At 43.5% G+C, this 15,716-nt stretch overlaps 3 protein-coding genes across 3 annotated transcripts; 2 read left to right on the top strand and 1 right to left on the bottom strand.

The window, feature by feature from the left end:
• Window positions 1-679: 679 nt before the first annotated feature.
• Window positions 680-2,814, top strand: H6S33_010442 (uncharacterized protein; the record flags this gene model as incomplete). The annotated part of the gene is made up of 6 exons (XM_044841828.1): window positions 680-752; window positions 816-1,628; window positions 1,680-1,984; window positions 2,045-2,384; window positions 2,493-2,626; window positions 2,683-2,814. 6 exons carry the CDS (start codon window positions 680-682, stop codon window positions 2,812-2,814), a joined length of 1,797 nt encoding a protein of 598 aa, XP_044697585.1.
• A 3,657-nt stretch (window positions 2,815-6,471) lies between these two features.
• On the bottom strand, window positions 6,472-7,523 carry H6S33_010441 (uncharacterized protein; the record flags this gene model as incomplete). Its single annotated transcript, XM_044841827.1, has 6 exons — window positions 6,472-6,724; window positions 6,781-6,912; window positions 6,969-6,982; window positions 7,056-7,080; window positions 7,346-7,395; window positions 7,455-7,523. The coding sequence occupies 6 exons, from the start codon at window positions 7,521-7,523 to the stop codon at window positions 6,472-6,474; spliced, it is 543 nt and encodes a 180-aa protein (XP_044697584.1).
• Window positions 7,524-9,625: 2,102 nt separating this feature from the next.
• On the top strand, window positions 9,626-14,792 carry H6S33_010440 (uncharacterized protein; the record flags this gene model as incomplete). The annotated part of the gene is made up of 12 exons (XM_044841826.1): window positions 9,626-10,382; window positions 10,440-11,265; window positions 11,330-12,022; window positions 12,077-12,158; window positions 12,208-12,363; window positions 12,421-12,566; window positions 12,618-13,401; window positions 13,457-13,618; window positions 13,670-13,892; window positions 13,940-14,402; window positions 14,453-14,528; window positions 14,583-14,792. The coding sequence occupies 12 exons, from the start codon at window positions 9,626-9,628 to the stop codon at window positions 14,790-14,792; spliced, it is 4,578 nt and encodes a 1,525-aa protein (XP_044697583.1).
• Between the last annotated feature and the right edge of the window lie 924 nt (window positions 14,793-15,716).

Here is a 15,716-nt window from a genome sequence, read left to right as displayed (position 1 = left end):
TATTTGGCAGAACCCGGGCTCATAACCTGTGAATTGGAGTGTGGGAGAATAGACGACTTGAGGAGGGTTTGAACACGTGACCTTTGTGAGGAATATGTTTATAGTGCAAAGAAGATACTATTGCGCCGCTGAGTTCCAGCGACAACTATGGGAGTTTGTTGCTCCTTATATACAGATAGTTCTTAGTACCACGTGATCCCCTGATTACATAATCCTAGCGCTAAGCCTCCTTGTTCCAACTATGAGTCATCCCTTATACATGAGTAATTACCATACATAACCGATGTCGCAATGCCATATTTTTACAGTAGTCACTTCTGAGATAACGTACTGGTCCTCTACAACCCTTTTCTCCACGGCCACCACCACACTCCCAGGAACAACAATCATCTCAAGTTATCCCGTCACTACTAGCGTCCTTGTGACACGTACCGACACAACCACAAGAACCGACACTCTCACTCGAACCAACACACTCACGGCAACCGAGACTCTGACCCGGGATGTTCTAGTGACAATTGACCGTCCTGTCACTATCGATCGCCCTGTCACTATCGATCGCCCAGTAACGATTACAAACCTTGTAGAAGTGGAGATTATTATCACTAGGCCAGTGACTATCGAAGTGCCAACTACGACAACAAGTTTGGTCACTAGTGTTGTAACGACAGTTGAGACTATGCCAGGAACAACTGTTACTAGGAGTTTCACAACTACTGACACTTTGGTGGTGACAACGACAAGTGTTGAAAGTTATACTACGACCTACTTAAGCACGCTTACAACTACTTCATTACTGACGACAACTGCTACAGCTACCACCACTGCCACTGATACCACTACGGCCACAGACACTACTACGGCCACTGATACCACTACGGCCACTGACACCACTACGGCCACTGATACCACTACGGCCACTGACACCACTACGGCCACTGATACCACGACAGCAGTGACTACGGCTACCACCTCGCTATTCTTTACTACTACACTACCAGGCACGACAATTACCCAAACTCTTCCTGCAGAGACAGTGATAAGTACACTTCCAGGTATCGTGACTACAATCACGGGCCCGGGTACCACTGTGACAAGCACCCTACCAGGAGTAGTAACAACCACAACACTTCCACCCGTCGTCACAACATTTACCTCACCACCAATCACAACTACGATCGAGCTTCCCGGCCTTACACGCACTGTAACAGAAACATGTACCCGCCGTGCAGCGCCAACTAGCTCGACCATTGTTCTCCCGAACGACTATACCTATGGTTGTGCACCAGGCTACATCTGCTCGCCCGTTGACCGCTGTGAAAGCGAACCAGCCCCAGAGCTTGGATATATCTGTCAGCCGTCGGAGTGTGTGGAGGCACCACCGGTTTGCCCAGTGACTGATTGGGGTGTTCCGGTTTATTCCAACGAGATTGGAGTGTGGCCAATTCAACTGCCGTACTATCCTCTTGACCCGACCTTGTTTGGATTGACGGATGCGATTTTCGTGATTGAGGATACGGGATATATGAAGAGATCTGTTGGTGGGCTGATGAGTATGGAATTTGACCTGGAAGAGAGGCAAACCGATGAGTCGGTGTCGCAAATTTCTGTTTGTTACGATGACTGCGGTATGTAATCCGATGCTTTTGAATCAACACATACTAATCAATATTCTATAGGTAACGCATACACCGATGCTCAGAGCGCTGGTAAAACAGCGAGACTCTGCGCTGCAAATGGAGCTTTTATGCAATCCCTTGAAAGATGCATCCAGTGTATCAATTTTCACTCTGAGACCCCCGAGACTGCGGCGAAAGCATACGCGGTGTCAATGACGGATATTGACCAGTACCTTACCTTCTGTAACGAGAACTACCCAGTGTCTAGTAGTACTAGCGCTGCTCCTTCGACAACATCAAGTACTACGGGAGCAGTCTTTACTCCGCTTCCACAGGTGACTGGTAGTGAATCTAGTAGCTCAACGGTAAGTTCTTTCGTATCACAAGAGTCTACATATATTTGACACTGATATCTTGGGATGTAGACAACCACGAGAAGCAGTAGTATCACTTCTACAACTAGTAGCTCAACCAGTACGGCATCCTCTTCCTCTTCCTCGAGAACCACGAGTAGTAGCTCCTCGACTAGTACTCCTGTTTCTTCGACTATTTCTTCGTCCTCCTCATCAAGAACCACGAGTAGTAGCTCCACTACTTCTGCTTCTTCCTCTTCGACTGGTAGTACAAGCACTCCTGCTTCTTCGTCCGCCACTTCTTCTACTACGAGTAGTAGCAGCAGTAGCAGTACAAGACTGCCATCTTCTACAGTAGCGTCGACCTCGAGTGCTTCTCAGGTCTCCTCTACTATAGAGGCTGTATCATCCAGTCTGTTTTCTCTCATCTGAATAGTCTTGGGAAATTTTGTCTCCACGCTCTATAGGTGGAGAGGATATTTTCCAACTTAGACAACAAGCTGACTTTGTATTAATTTAGGCCCTTCTTCGTCTTCCTCTTCGTCTGCCCCTGCGTCATCAACGGTAGTTATAAGTTCATCAACTACAACCAGCTCTTCAACGACCACTACTGCAAGTTCCAATTCGAGTTCATTCTCAGATGCCCCTACCTTCGTAAGTCACCTAGCCATATCCATGAACGGAAATATACAATATACTAACGGTCTCAGACTACAACCGGCGCAAATACGACCCAAACTGGCGTAGAACTTGCCAGCACCAATAATTCTAGTGGTCCGTTGTATAATATGGGTGGACTAGCGTTCTCGCTGTTTGTGACTTTGATTTTTCTTAATATGTGATGGAGGAGTTTTTGATTTTTCTTTTGTTTTTCTTTTGGTTATGGTTATGTATACCTTAATGAGTTATTACTGAACTGTCATGCTCACGCTCCTTTATGAAAGTTTTATGATGGGTTGGATATTCGGAGAATGGGAACAGAAAACTGTTTTTGATTATGTTGAGGAGTTCGATGAATGGGATGTAACTAATGTTGAACCATGTTTCTTTCCCTACTTGGCGTTTGTCTACTCGCAAATTCACAGCGTTTCCGGACGCAACTGCTATTGCATACACAGAAAAAACCCGCCAAGGCTATCTTTTGTATGGCATGCAATAGTGGTCGCGTCCGGAAACGTCAAAAAACTACGAGTACTTGCTCTACCGGATTCTTTCCAACCAGGCCAATCATGTGAACAGCGAATTGCAAACGTTTTAATCCCACAACTCGCATGAATCATTGTGCCACCGAAGATGCCACTATCCACGTTTCTCCCTTCAGAATTCAAAATAACCAGCATTTTCTTTCAATGTTCAGAATGGGTTTCTGCCAATATCAATAAAAGTCCGTGTTCCGCCATTGAGGTTAGGCACTATATACAGGTACCGGTACCAAATAGTGCCTTGTATGGCATTAAATACAGGTTGATCAAAACGGTTCCTAGGGCCTTACTCTCCCAACCAAATTCAATGTATGCGCGTGGCGTTGTTTTATGTTGAAGAAAAAGCCAGACACACATGAGTATAGGTAAATAAGTACTTTGCGACCCGAATACTACCCGTAGCCTAGGTCAACCTAGTTGTTCAGTAGATACACGTATGCACTTGGTAGGTATATGTAGGTGTCTACTCGATGCAGTATCTCAAGGCTCAAAATAGAATGAGATGGAAAAAAAAAACTACGTTGATCGACACTTTCCCTCCTTCGTTGCTTGCGGGAGGCAATTTGCTCTCTCCTGTGCCGCAGTTAGGCATGGAGGTTGTTGCTCCACTTTTATGACCTGTATCCTAGCACCGCTAGCTAGCTGCTGGCTACAGCGTGTAAACAGAACGAGAGGCGACTCCATAGTACTGTCCTAAATCTTTCGATGTAGAGATTAGTAGTCGCATTGCACTGTGGGGGGTGAGGACCTAAGGGGTGTTGAAGGTCCGATTACAAACACACATGCTGCTGCAATTCTAACTTACTTTTGTAGCCACATGGAACGTCTGATGCGTGTTTTTTTCTGGGGGGGGGGTGATTTGAGGTTTATTGCTAGCATGTATGTACTCGTAATTTTTTGACGTTTCCGGACTGAACTGGGTCTGCATATGGGCGAAAATCGTGCATAACAACCATATTTTGGTGGTATGCAGACCCAGTCCAGTCCGGAAACGCCAAAAAATTACGAGTGTTTACACATAGACGTAGGCACAGGAGTACCCAGGAGCACAGGGAAGCCAGGGGAGATCGGCGTCACGGTCCCACGGTCCCACGCTAGCTCGCTCGAGTGGCCTAGCTCCCCATGTCTCGAGCGGAGAAGTTGCGGGGCATTATCCCTTGAACAGTCAGGCCGAATTGTAATTAGCGGAACCTAACGCAAAGTAGAAATCGTGATATAAGGCACGCCTGTAGGAGCAGCAATGACAGAAACCATCACAGAGCTCGTGTGTGATGAATTATACGTTGCAAGACAGACATACATATAAATCTTGCGTTTACCATATCACGATTTCCATTTTGCGTTAGGTTCCGCTAATTACAGTTCGGCCTGACGGTTCAAGGGATAATTGCGTGATCTCCGAGAGATCTAGGCCTGCTGCTGCGCGGTAGCGTCAAATCTGCTGAAATGGGGAGCTATGCGCTCGCGCGCGCGGATTATCCGGTGATATTTGGTGACTACAGATGTAGAGACCGTGACTCACGAATCTAGAAATGTTTATAGAATGAGGCACCACTTTGACGATGTGAACCTTCCTAGATCCTGTGCCGGGCGGATTCTTGGTTATCGGATTTTGCCATCGTTTGGAAGAAGATGGATTCATCCAGCCATGCACGCAGGTTATGGGCTGGGCCTATAGGGCACTACACTATCATAACATGTACCTACATGTAGCACGCTGATACTTTAGTGTAAATTTGCGTCTTATTATGAGTTTATTTTGAACCGGGGCTGTATGCAGTCAATGAGTTAATAATAAGTATATTTCGAACTAGCTTAACATCTCGAGTGATGGATTATGACTAAAACGACAACGGAGGGCTAAATAAGTGCATTTGAGAACTGTGGTTGCTTATATAGTAATCAAGAAGTTAGGGGGTCGAGTCAGTTTCTGGGAGAATAAAATGAGTGTAGTCAGTTATGAAAGCCACACAAAAACTGTTACGACGTGAAACTATTTATCTCTTTGATGAAAATACAGGGTTTCTGTATTATATACGAAGATTATTAAGGGCTCCAACACTACATGTATAAGCTAACGAAAGGTTTAATTACATAATGCGCCATGGACATGGGTTCCTGGGAAGACCCACGCAAAATTAAACACACATCCAGCCTCGTGTACGTGCAGATAGCCGTTAGCAGTTACAAACGAGTGTAAAATACGTGTTTGAGGCATGCACCACCGTGGGGGCATACATGTAGTTCTAGCGAGATTTGAAGTAAAGGTTAGTAGATGATCTAGCTATAAACTATTCAGAGATGTTTCCTCTAAGCCTGCTAATTATAATAGAGCATGTCAATATCCATGATCATAATCCTTTGCCCTTTACCGTATATTACGTACTCAAATATATATATCCAACAGAAAATTTATTCGATTCATCATTAAGATTGCTAACGTTGCTAAAGATATACCGCAGTAGAAATCAGTTTTGAATTGAATCTATTTTCACTACATGTTACAATATATCCACATGCGGGCATAATTGGCTCCGCGGCGGATCCGGGACACATTTGATTTTAGATCGACTTCATTGCCCATGTATCGTCATAACAAAGATTACCGAATTTCGAACTAGAATTAAGGCACTACTATAATGGTTTCTGGGTGTAGTAAATGTGCCTGTTATAATACTAGCAATTGACATATAAATGGATGAGAAAAACGCAGTTCTTACTGTCGCGAATAGGCATGGATTTTTGGATTTTTGGCTTCTTTCTTTGTTCCTTCAACCAATACATTGACCTCCTTGGGATCCATCCCCAAAACCCTGGTCAACATTGCCATTCCGACTGCTGTGAAAGCAGTTTCTGTAGTCATTAGTAGAAATGCCCCCATTTCTTTCTGTCTTTTATCTTTTGGCCAGAGTCCCAGCGGTGCTTTTGTTTCTAAGTAGTGTATATCGGTGAAACCAGCCACTTCTATAAACTCCTTTAGTGACGCTGCGATTTGAAATCCTCGGTCTATACGAATTTAGTTGACGATATATTAGCTAAAATTATAAAATTGTGCACACGCGGCATGTACTGTATGTATTGCGGGCGAGAAATACTTGTCTGATCCGCAGCCTTATTCAGCAAGGTATATAGAATCGCGATGTGAAACTATTTTCTTTCACAGTTCCATCATCAGAGAATAGGCACCTCTCGTACTGCCCTAGTTCGACCCAGCCCCCAGGCTTTGTAGCCCTAAAGAATGTATACTCAGAAAACATATATATATATATAAAGATTTGAAAAGGAAAAGAGGGAAATTTACTTGAACGCTTGGTTCAACAGAGCTTGCCAATCTTTGATTGACCCATTCAAATGCCGCATATGAACAAAATCAAAAGAGCTTTCCCCGAACGTCCATTCGCTTTCTGCATCGTCGATTTGAAAGCTTACATTGGGCGGAACCCTGCTAAAGTTAGGGCGTTGTTCTCTAGCCAAAAAGAATTGGTATACATGCCAACTTGGTCGAATTGGGCTGAGATCAGTTCCGATGACTTCAGCGGATGGATAGCGCCTAATGAGGTTTATCAGTTAAGTGACCGTTTTTTTAACAAGGAGATTTCTACTCACTCCGCTACATCGATAGCCCAGATCCCGGTTCCTGTCCCGATATCAAGAATTCTTTGTGGATTTAGACCGATAGGAGCTAGGTGCAATTTGTCGTCTATGAGCATGCTGTAGGTATGATGGATGATATCTAGTCTAATACCGAGTCAGCATCTTTTACAAACGTACAGGCTTGGAAATGTGCCACTGACCTTTCTTGTTCAGTCTGATAAATCCATAAATTGAACATGAGCCTCTCTGGAGAAGATATCCCGAATCAGGCATCTAGTCATACGTACCTCATCATTGGGGAAGGCATATGTCCTATTGAGAATATAAGCATATATACAATTATATAAACACGTTCACGATCGATTGGTTTACCCGTCTTTATATGCATGGTACCGACGTCCATTTTCGTATCGATACCTTGAACGGGGTTAACGTTGTTGATCGATTAAGTATAACAACCGGGTGTGAATCCATACTCGTAAATTGATGATGTGAGGGAATCCGTAGAATAATCAATCCACCCACCATGCGAGTTAGCATGGCTCCAGAAGACACGTTTGCATGATAATTCACTCACGATCCGCTTTCATAGTCAGAAGTACTACTCGTGGCGTCACTATCCCCTTCCTATGATTTGGCTTAGCACTGATGGTATTATAATTCAAAGCCAGAACTAGATTTCTTACTAGAAGAGGGTCAACCTCAATCGGTATGCTTTGTTGATCGTATTTCCTTTGGTGGAGTGGAGCCGACATATTTGATTGAATCTAGTGAAGGAAGAGTTGTACAATTGTAGGATGTTAATTTACTTAGTTTCAGCGTGCAAGATACGGGGTGCATTGACTTTATAGGGCACGAATTTCGAACTGCGTATCAATATGCAATTCCTATATATACGTGTACGTATAATCTAACTGATAAATCACATATATGTATAGTACTAGGACAGAAGTTGTGGTAATATACCCTTTTTACAGCCAAAGTAGCCATGTTTCGCTACCCGAAACAACCACCCAACCTCATCAAAAAAATTCCAACTCTTCAAGGGCAGTTGGAAATTATCTCACGACGGAGTTCAGAGAATTCTAGAATTTTGAGTCTATTCTTCAGGCATGTGTGGTCTAATTTTTAAGTCATTATTTGAGTGTTTCTGGTTTTGTATGGTGTTCCCATACAAACTCTGTGTTGCAACGGCAACCAAATTTTACCAAAACTTCTGTACCCCGACTTTATGTATCACATGTATTCTTATTATCATGGGGCGATAAAAGAACCAAATAATAGGGGTATTCACTTGCCGGAATACGTACTCTTATAGGCATGTACTTATATGAACCGCTTAAAATAATCGGCAGTCGCGTATTCTGAGATATGTATGAGGAGAAAATAAGCATCACCAACCTACCTTATTAGAGCGTATTTGCCAACCGTCAATTTCAACTATTGACACTTCAAACTTGACAGTTTCGGGAGGCAAAATTGACAGTTCCCCGCAGTGGCCAAAATCGATCTGGTTAACGGTATGACAGAATAAACCCCGAAAACCAGACAACCCATCACGCTACCTGTGAAGTACGCTGTTGGAACTGAAAATTCATACCCATGATACTAGCTTCGGTAGTAACAAAACTGGGTACTTGTGATCCTCCTGGTATATCTCACAGCACGCCGCCCCACCAAAATTCAAAATTAACAGCCCCGGTTGCCATTTCGGAGCCCCACAATTTGTAAATTCTTGAAATTGACGGTTGGCAAATACGCTCTATTGCGACGTAAAGATTTGTATATTCGGGACGCCGTATAGATCTACAAATAAGTCGAAATATTATAACTTTGCAAAAAAAATCACACACACCTCAACAGTAAAAACCTACTCTCGAGATAAATCACGTTGTTTCTACGCAAGGTGAAATTTTCAGGCTGTGGTACATGTGTGGTTAATTGGTTCGGGTAACTACATGTAAGCATGGGTAGCTACATGTATATAGGTGCAATCTTTGAAGCCCTTTTTACCCTGACTGTATATACCAAGCGAGCGACCTAGGGTTAGATAAACTTGATCAAGGACTGGACTTTCAACGGGGAATTGGAAGTAAATTAACCGTAGATCGAACAAGATTAGGAGTGGCCTGGCCATGGTATGGGAGGTTGAATCACAGAGTATCACTCAGCTAGCTTACCCCTTCCTCCGCTTCCAGGGTCACAAAGCTGGATGTTATCTGGGTGTAAAACAGGTTAACCTGACTACATGTATTTTAGTCCAGCCTGACCGCTGAAGGGATAACCCTGTCTCGGTGCGGATGAGGGGATTCCACTAGTCAGGTACGTATGTACGTGGAGTCGCTTTGCGAATGCGGTCGGACTATAGGATACGCCGGCAGTATTTCAAATACGCTGGCCATGCGTTAGGTACATACTTCACAGAATCTGACTTGGTACTTTCTAGAGCCCAATATTAGGTATATTAACAGGGACATTCGGGCTGGCCCGGCCATCTTACTGTGATTTGTTATTACTCAAACGCGGTAAGAAAGACGTTGTGATACAAACCTCGCAGAAAATTGTCCACGGCTAGATTTTGAGCCGGTGCTTTTTCGCAAAGACTCAATTATCTATCACGGATATTATTAGATGATAAGATAAGAGAGTTTAAAATCGTGAGGAACAACTACGCATCCCTAGAGTTTTTTCTATCACAGCTCACGCATCCGGGTTAGTAACACAAACTTTATTTCGAGCCTCAATGATCATCCGCTGACGTAATAGGTCAAAGCATTACATCTTCTGTCACCTATGAAGATCTTCAGCTTCCCCTCAACACCTCCTCCTTTACACCCCCAGATTCTGTTTCATTAAAATGGCAAAGACAAAGAAGAAGAAGTCCGCCACAAACACAGCGCGTGGCTTCGCTACAACCTCAACACCATCGAAAGTCAAGCCATCCGAGCCTCCTATGGATGATTCCGTCCCTAGCAAAGTCGAGGATGTTGAAGTTTCGGGTATCCCCAAGCCAGGAAGTGGGAGTTCAAATGCAGATGAGAAAGAGTACACTATTCCAACTGAGGAAGAGCAAGCGGATTTTGAATTGCAGCGTTTTGTAGAAAAAAACGGTCCTAAGGTTTATAAAGAGTCACAAAGGATTGTAAACAAGACAGAAACAGAAAAACGCACAATCAGGAGCATATGTTTCCCTCTAAAACTTGAGAAAATCTTCAGGTTTAATCTTACGAGATACGCCTCTAAGCAGAAGGTAGAAGAGGATATTAACCAGGAGGTTGGTCTAGGAGAGCAGATCTTGAGGTTAGCAAGAGAGGAACAATCACAACTCTACCCAGACGAACCTAAAGCCTCTATGAGGCGGGGAGAAACTTTATTGGCGAATGGATGGATATTGCACAAGACATTAACTGCCATGGGATTTCCTAACGGAAGAGTAGAGGAGGGATTACAGACATTAGCCGGAAGGAATAATAATTCACTGGATAAAGAGAAAGGCCTCGACTCGGCGATGGAAGATATCCTAGACTGGTTAGCATTATATTGCGATGAAGACGAGCTTCCGGGATTCTTGGATGCGAGTCCCGGATCTGGTAATGTTTCTAAAAGAGGATCTGGTAAGCTTGCTGTCTCCCTAGACCTCGACGTAATGTTAAATTTCTGATCTCTTCTAGATGTAACACCAGCAGAAACGCAACCTTCTTCGGGGGTATCCACTCCTCGTCAGCAAATATCTGATACCCGTCATCTATCAGTTAGAGCTGCTCCAAATCTAAAGTTGGAAAGCAATAATACTCACAGTGTGGACGCAATAACTGTGAAAGCTGGTGAGAGTGAGGAAGATGAAGAAGAGCTTAATCCTGAGCAGCTTATACCGGAGTATGTCAAACTACAAGCGCAGATTTATGACCTTGATCCAATTTCAACTGCCATTTCTGGTAGTAGAAAAGGAGGGAAAGGGCGCAAAACAACGCAAGCCCCCAAAGAACTCTCTTCCGAACAGATGAAAAATTTGAAAAAGCTACAAGATAAACTTAGAGCGCTTATTCAGGATCCACTTCTTGACCTTAGGAGCGCAGAGCTTATTTGGGCGGAAGAGAGATTAAGGCTTGAAAAAGAAAGCTGGGCAAAAAAGCAACCGAAAGGCAAATGGGATGATAAGAATTCCCATACTTCCAAACCACAAACGCCATTACTGTCTCGGGGAACCGTCGAATCTGACGGAGAGGATAGTAAAGAAGGAGTGCAATTTGCTTCGTCCGAGCATGGCTCTATTGAGGATGATGATCTTGGTATGGGTTTAATAGGGGGGCTTTTTGAGCCACCACCTACAGAAGAAACAACTGTCGGACAAAACGGAGAAGAGATGATCAGCATCAGGAATTTCGAAGAAGAAGCTGGTTTTACAGTTAGTAGTTTTGGCAAAAATAAACCAAAAGGAAAAACGGGAGTGGGCTCAATATTGGTTAAAAGCGTACTTGACGAAGTCTGTAAGAGTCGGTATGTTCTTGTACGATAATGCCTTCAAGAAATTTGATTAAAATATCACGCTAAATTATATCAGGGATGTGGGCTCAAAGGTTCGATACGAAATGATACCCGGAACATCGATATCTACGCGTAGTCGATTAATTATCAACTGGTCCTCTATTACTGCTGTCTCGTCATTTAAAACGATATTGAACTCCAATGAACGGCCACCTGTTATTGTAAATTCACCATCATTGCTCAGCACCGCTTTTTCTATGAACTCGTTTGGAACGCCGACAAAGGAACAGGCAGAGGGATATATCGCCACATATGCCTTGTTTCAGTTGTGCGGTAAGAAGGAGGAGAAGATATATCTTCGTCTTCCTACCTTGTGGCGTGCACTTTGGGCCGAATTGGTGGAAGAGGCACGGTTAGAAACAGAACGCAAGGAACGGGAAATTCTTAGGAGACTACAGGCTCTATTAGATATTGGAAGTAATGAGTACGTGGTAGAAGAGTTGAATACTGCCGAGAAGAAGAAAAAGCGGGTTACAAAAGATGATTTGGATAAATCTTCTGAAGAGGTTCAGGATGTTAACCCCTCCAAACTGGAAAGATCTTATCAGACAGATATGATCAGAGAGAGTTGGGAATATAAGAAAAATACACCTGAATATTTGCACATGTTGAATGGAAGGAAGCAACTGCCGATGTGGGCTTTCAAAGATGAGGTCTTGGCTGCGATTGACCGAGAGCAAGTAGTAATTATTTGTGGAGAGACAGGATGGTAATTAAATCTCTATCTCTTCCTCATAACCTTTACTCATATACGTCATCATAGTGGAAAGAGCACGCAGACTCCGGCTTTTATTCTAGAACATCAGCTTTCTCAGGGGAAACCATGCAAAATCTACTGTACTGAAGTACGATCCCCTTTCGTATTATCTTCGACTTTACATTAACAGAAAACAGCCCAGACGAATATCAGCTATATCTCTAGCACGCCGCGTATCTGAAGAACTTGGAGAACGCAAGTCTGATCTTGGGGGCAAAAACTCTCTTGTTGGATATGCCATCAGGCTAGAAAGCAATATGCACACTGGGACTAGGCTTGTTTATGCAACCACGGTGAGAAAACACTTTATTTTGTGAGAATGTTGTAGTGGTATTAACTAATTATCTTAGGGTATTGTCGTTCGCATGCTTGAAAGATCGCCAGATCTGGAGGAGGTCACCCATCTAGTTCTAGACGAGGTACATGAACGTAGTATCGATAGCGATTTCTTGATGATTGTCTTAAAAAAGCTGCTATCAAGGAGAAAGGACTTGAAGTAAATTTAGAAATTCTTTCTTGGTTACCAGAACTTTCTAACAGCTTATAGAGTCGTTCTCATGTCAGCCACTGTCGACGCGGAGAAGTTTTCGAAATACCTCAACGGCGCTCCTGTGATGAATGTCCCTGGACGAACATTCCCTGTCAGAACTCACTATCTTGAAGATGCAATTGAGGTCACTGGTTTCAAAGCCGAAGAGGACTCTCGGAACCCTCGAAATCGCAATGATTGGGCGGATGACAACGATGCTGAAGTTGATACTGATAAGGAAGTAGTTCTTAGTACAGCTCTTACTGGTTATTCCAAGGAGACTAAATCTGCACTTTCACGAATAAATCCACACCAGATACAATACGAACTCATCATGCAGCTCCTTGAGAAAGTAGCACTTTCACCTGAATATATCAACTACTCAAAAGCTATCCTTATATTTCTACCTGGTATGGGTGAAATTCGAAGGCTTAATGATCTTTTATCAGCGCATCCAGTCTTTGGTTCGAATAAAAGAGATGGAGGATGGCTGGTTTATCCACTTCATTCAACAATTGCTAGCGAAGACCAAGAAGCTGCATTCTTGGTGCCACCCCTAGGCATGAGGAAAATTGTTATAGCCACGAACATCGCAGAGACTGGTATCACTATACCTGATGTCACATGCGTCATCGATTCAGGGAAACACAAAGAAATGAGATTCGACGAGAGGAGGCAGCTAAGCAGGCTAGTAGAAACGTTCGTAAGTAGAGCAAATGCAAAACAGCGGAGGGGTCGAGCAGGAAGAGTCCAGGAAGGGCTGTGCTTTCATATGTTTACAAAGGATAGACATGATAAATGGGTGAATTCAATCCAATCAGCTAATTCCGAGTATCTAATAACTAAACTCTTGATAGATGGCCGAGCAACAATCCCCTGAGATGATGAGGTTATCCTTACAAGATCTAGCACTCAGGGTTAAAATCTGTAAGCTTGGGGGTATCGAAGAGATTCTTGCTCAAGCACTTGATGCACCTCTGCCTAAGAACATCAGAAGAGCCATTGACTCCCTGATCGAGGTAATTTTCGTAAATGAAAACTTCAAAATCGAGAATCTAACAGAAAAACAGGCAAAAGCTTTGACGTTAGCCGAAGAACTCACACCACTAGGTCGTCAGCTAGCAAAGCTACCGCTTGACGTTTACCTAGGCAAAATGGTACTGCTGGGTAGTGTATATGGCTGCCTAGACGCTGTGACCACGATCGCAGCTATATTATCATCCAAATCCCCCTTTGTCACGCCAATGGGGTACCGCAAAGAGGCGGACGCTGTAAGGTTTTCGTTTAAAAGAGGTATGAGTGTTTAAGAGTAGTGGTTACTTCGTGGCTAATTCCCCCAGGTGATTCCGACCTGCTTACAGGATGGAATGCTTACTCCTCCTGGAGACGAGTTTGCCAAGGCACCAACATAACCGAATCAGACTTCTGTCGAAAGAACTATCTTAGCAGCCGCACTCTTTCTGGAATTGAGGATTTGAAGCAGCAACTTATCGTTGCCGTCATTGACGCAGGGTTCTTCAGCCTTACGAACGAGGAGAGAAATTACCTCAACCGCTGCCGTTTCAACACCTACCGCCGTCGCAACTTCTTCATAGCACCTAATGCCGTGAACCACAGCAGCGAAAACGACTCGGTAGTAAACGCGGTTGTCGCCGCTGGGTTTTACCCAAAACTGCTGCAGAAGGACGGGAAGGGGTGGAAGAACGTTGTTAATGGCCAGAACATTGCAATACATCCTAGCTCTGTGAATAAGCACACCATGAGCGAGTGGTTAGCATTCTACGGAATTATGCAATCCAATAAGTAAGCCAAACCACCTTCCTTGGGATTATTATTAAGCTTATATATCCAAGGTTCTACGACGCCCATGAGACCGGACATGTTGACGACATCACTGTTGCTTTGCTCTGCGGCGATGTTGACTTCAAGGTAAGAATGTCAGACAGCAACCCTATTTTAAACAGACCTAATCGGAATGGATAGATGTACTCCGGTGTCCTTGTTCTTGATGGAAATCGCGTTCGCTTCGCCTTCCAGGATTGGAAAAGTATGGTTGCTTTAAAAACTTTCCGCAGCAGGCTAAAGGGGATTACAAACTGCTCTTTCCAGACGCCTGGGAAACCGCTGTCTGAGAACCAAAAACGATGGTTAGAGTTGTTTTACTTAGTGTACCAGAGGTTGCAGGAGACTTAGCTAGTTTAAGCACAGTTTGAGCCGGGCTGAAGACAATTTTTTTTTCTTTCCGCTATTATCTGAAATTTGTAGAAGGTGGTAAGGTTTAGGCTATCGTGGTATTTATTGCGAATAAAATGGGACATATCTACGTCAAAATATGGGTGTTGTAGAGAAATATGAACTTTCTTTCGTGATGGTAGTACTAGTTGCATATAGTTTAAACTGTTGCACAAGTGTGGTTCATACTAGACAGCCTCTCTCCATCCCGAAAAAAACATGATCTCACTACATCGATCTTTTTCAGGCCAACTGCTTGACTTCATCGTACCCATCACAGCACAACCCATCTTAAAGCACCACACATTCATGAACCAAGCTCTTCCGGATAACTTGTAGCCTGATCGATCTACCTATCAGCCGAGCTGGCTCAAGCTTTGGGCTGATAGAAGGTTATTTTTATTATCCGTTGGCCCAAGACAGCTCAAGCTTACAACCATGGGTTGACTCAAGCGGGCTTGAGCTGAATCGATTTACTTTTTAGTGAGATAATGATTATTTGACAGTTGGAGGGAATATTTGGGCCCCTGGAATTTTTTATCTTCAAAATGCCCGGTTCAACAGCTTTTCATGCTGATATGACTTTTTGCAACCCGTCACCCCTCATTCCCAATACTTAACAGCAAAATATTTTGTTTTTAGAATCATTGGTTGCTAGCTGAAACTATATTATGAGCCTATATTAACGGTCTAAGAGATAAGAGTATTAGTTCTAAAACTGTCGAGTGGGCTCAAGTTTATTATGTGGCTCAACTCGAGCCTCCTCATACACCACTAATATTAAATGGATGGTTCAACATAACATTGGATTACAATACTCAAATCATGGATTATCACTTTAGGTGTTGGGGCGTCTCATGACAGTTATTTAAATAATGGCATCAA

This window comes from Morchella sextelata (genome assembly GCF_020137385.1).
Source record: "Morchella sextelata strain SCLS chromosome Unknown scls_4, whole genome shotgun sequence".
Taxonomy (NCBI): Eukaryota; Fungi; Ascomycota; class Pezizomycetes; order Pezizales; family Morchellaceae; genus Morchella; species Morchella sextelata.
The sequence above is the reverse complement of the archived record's forward strand: the minus strand, read 5'-3'. Positions and strand labels throughout refer to the sequence as shown.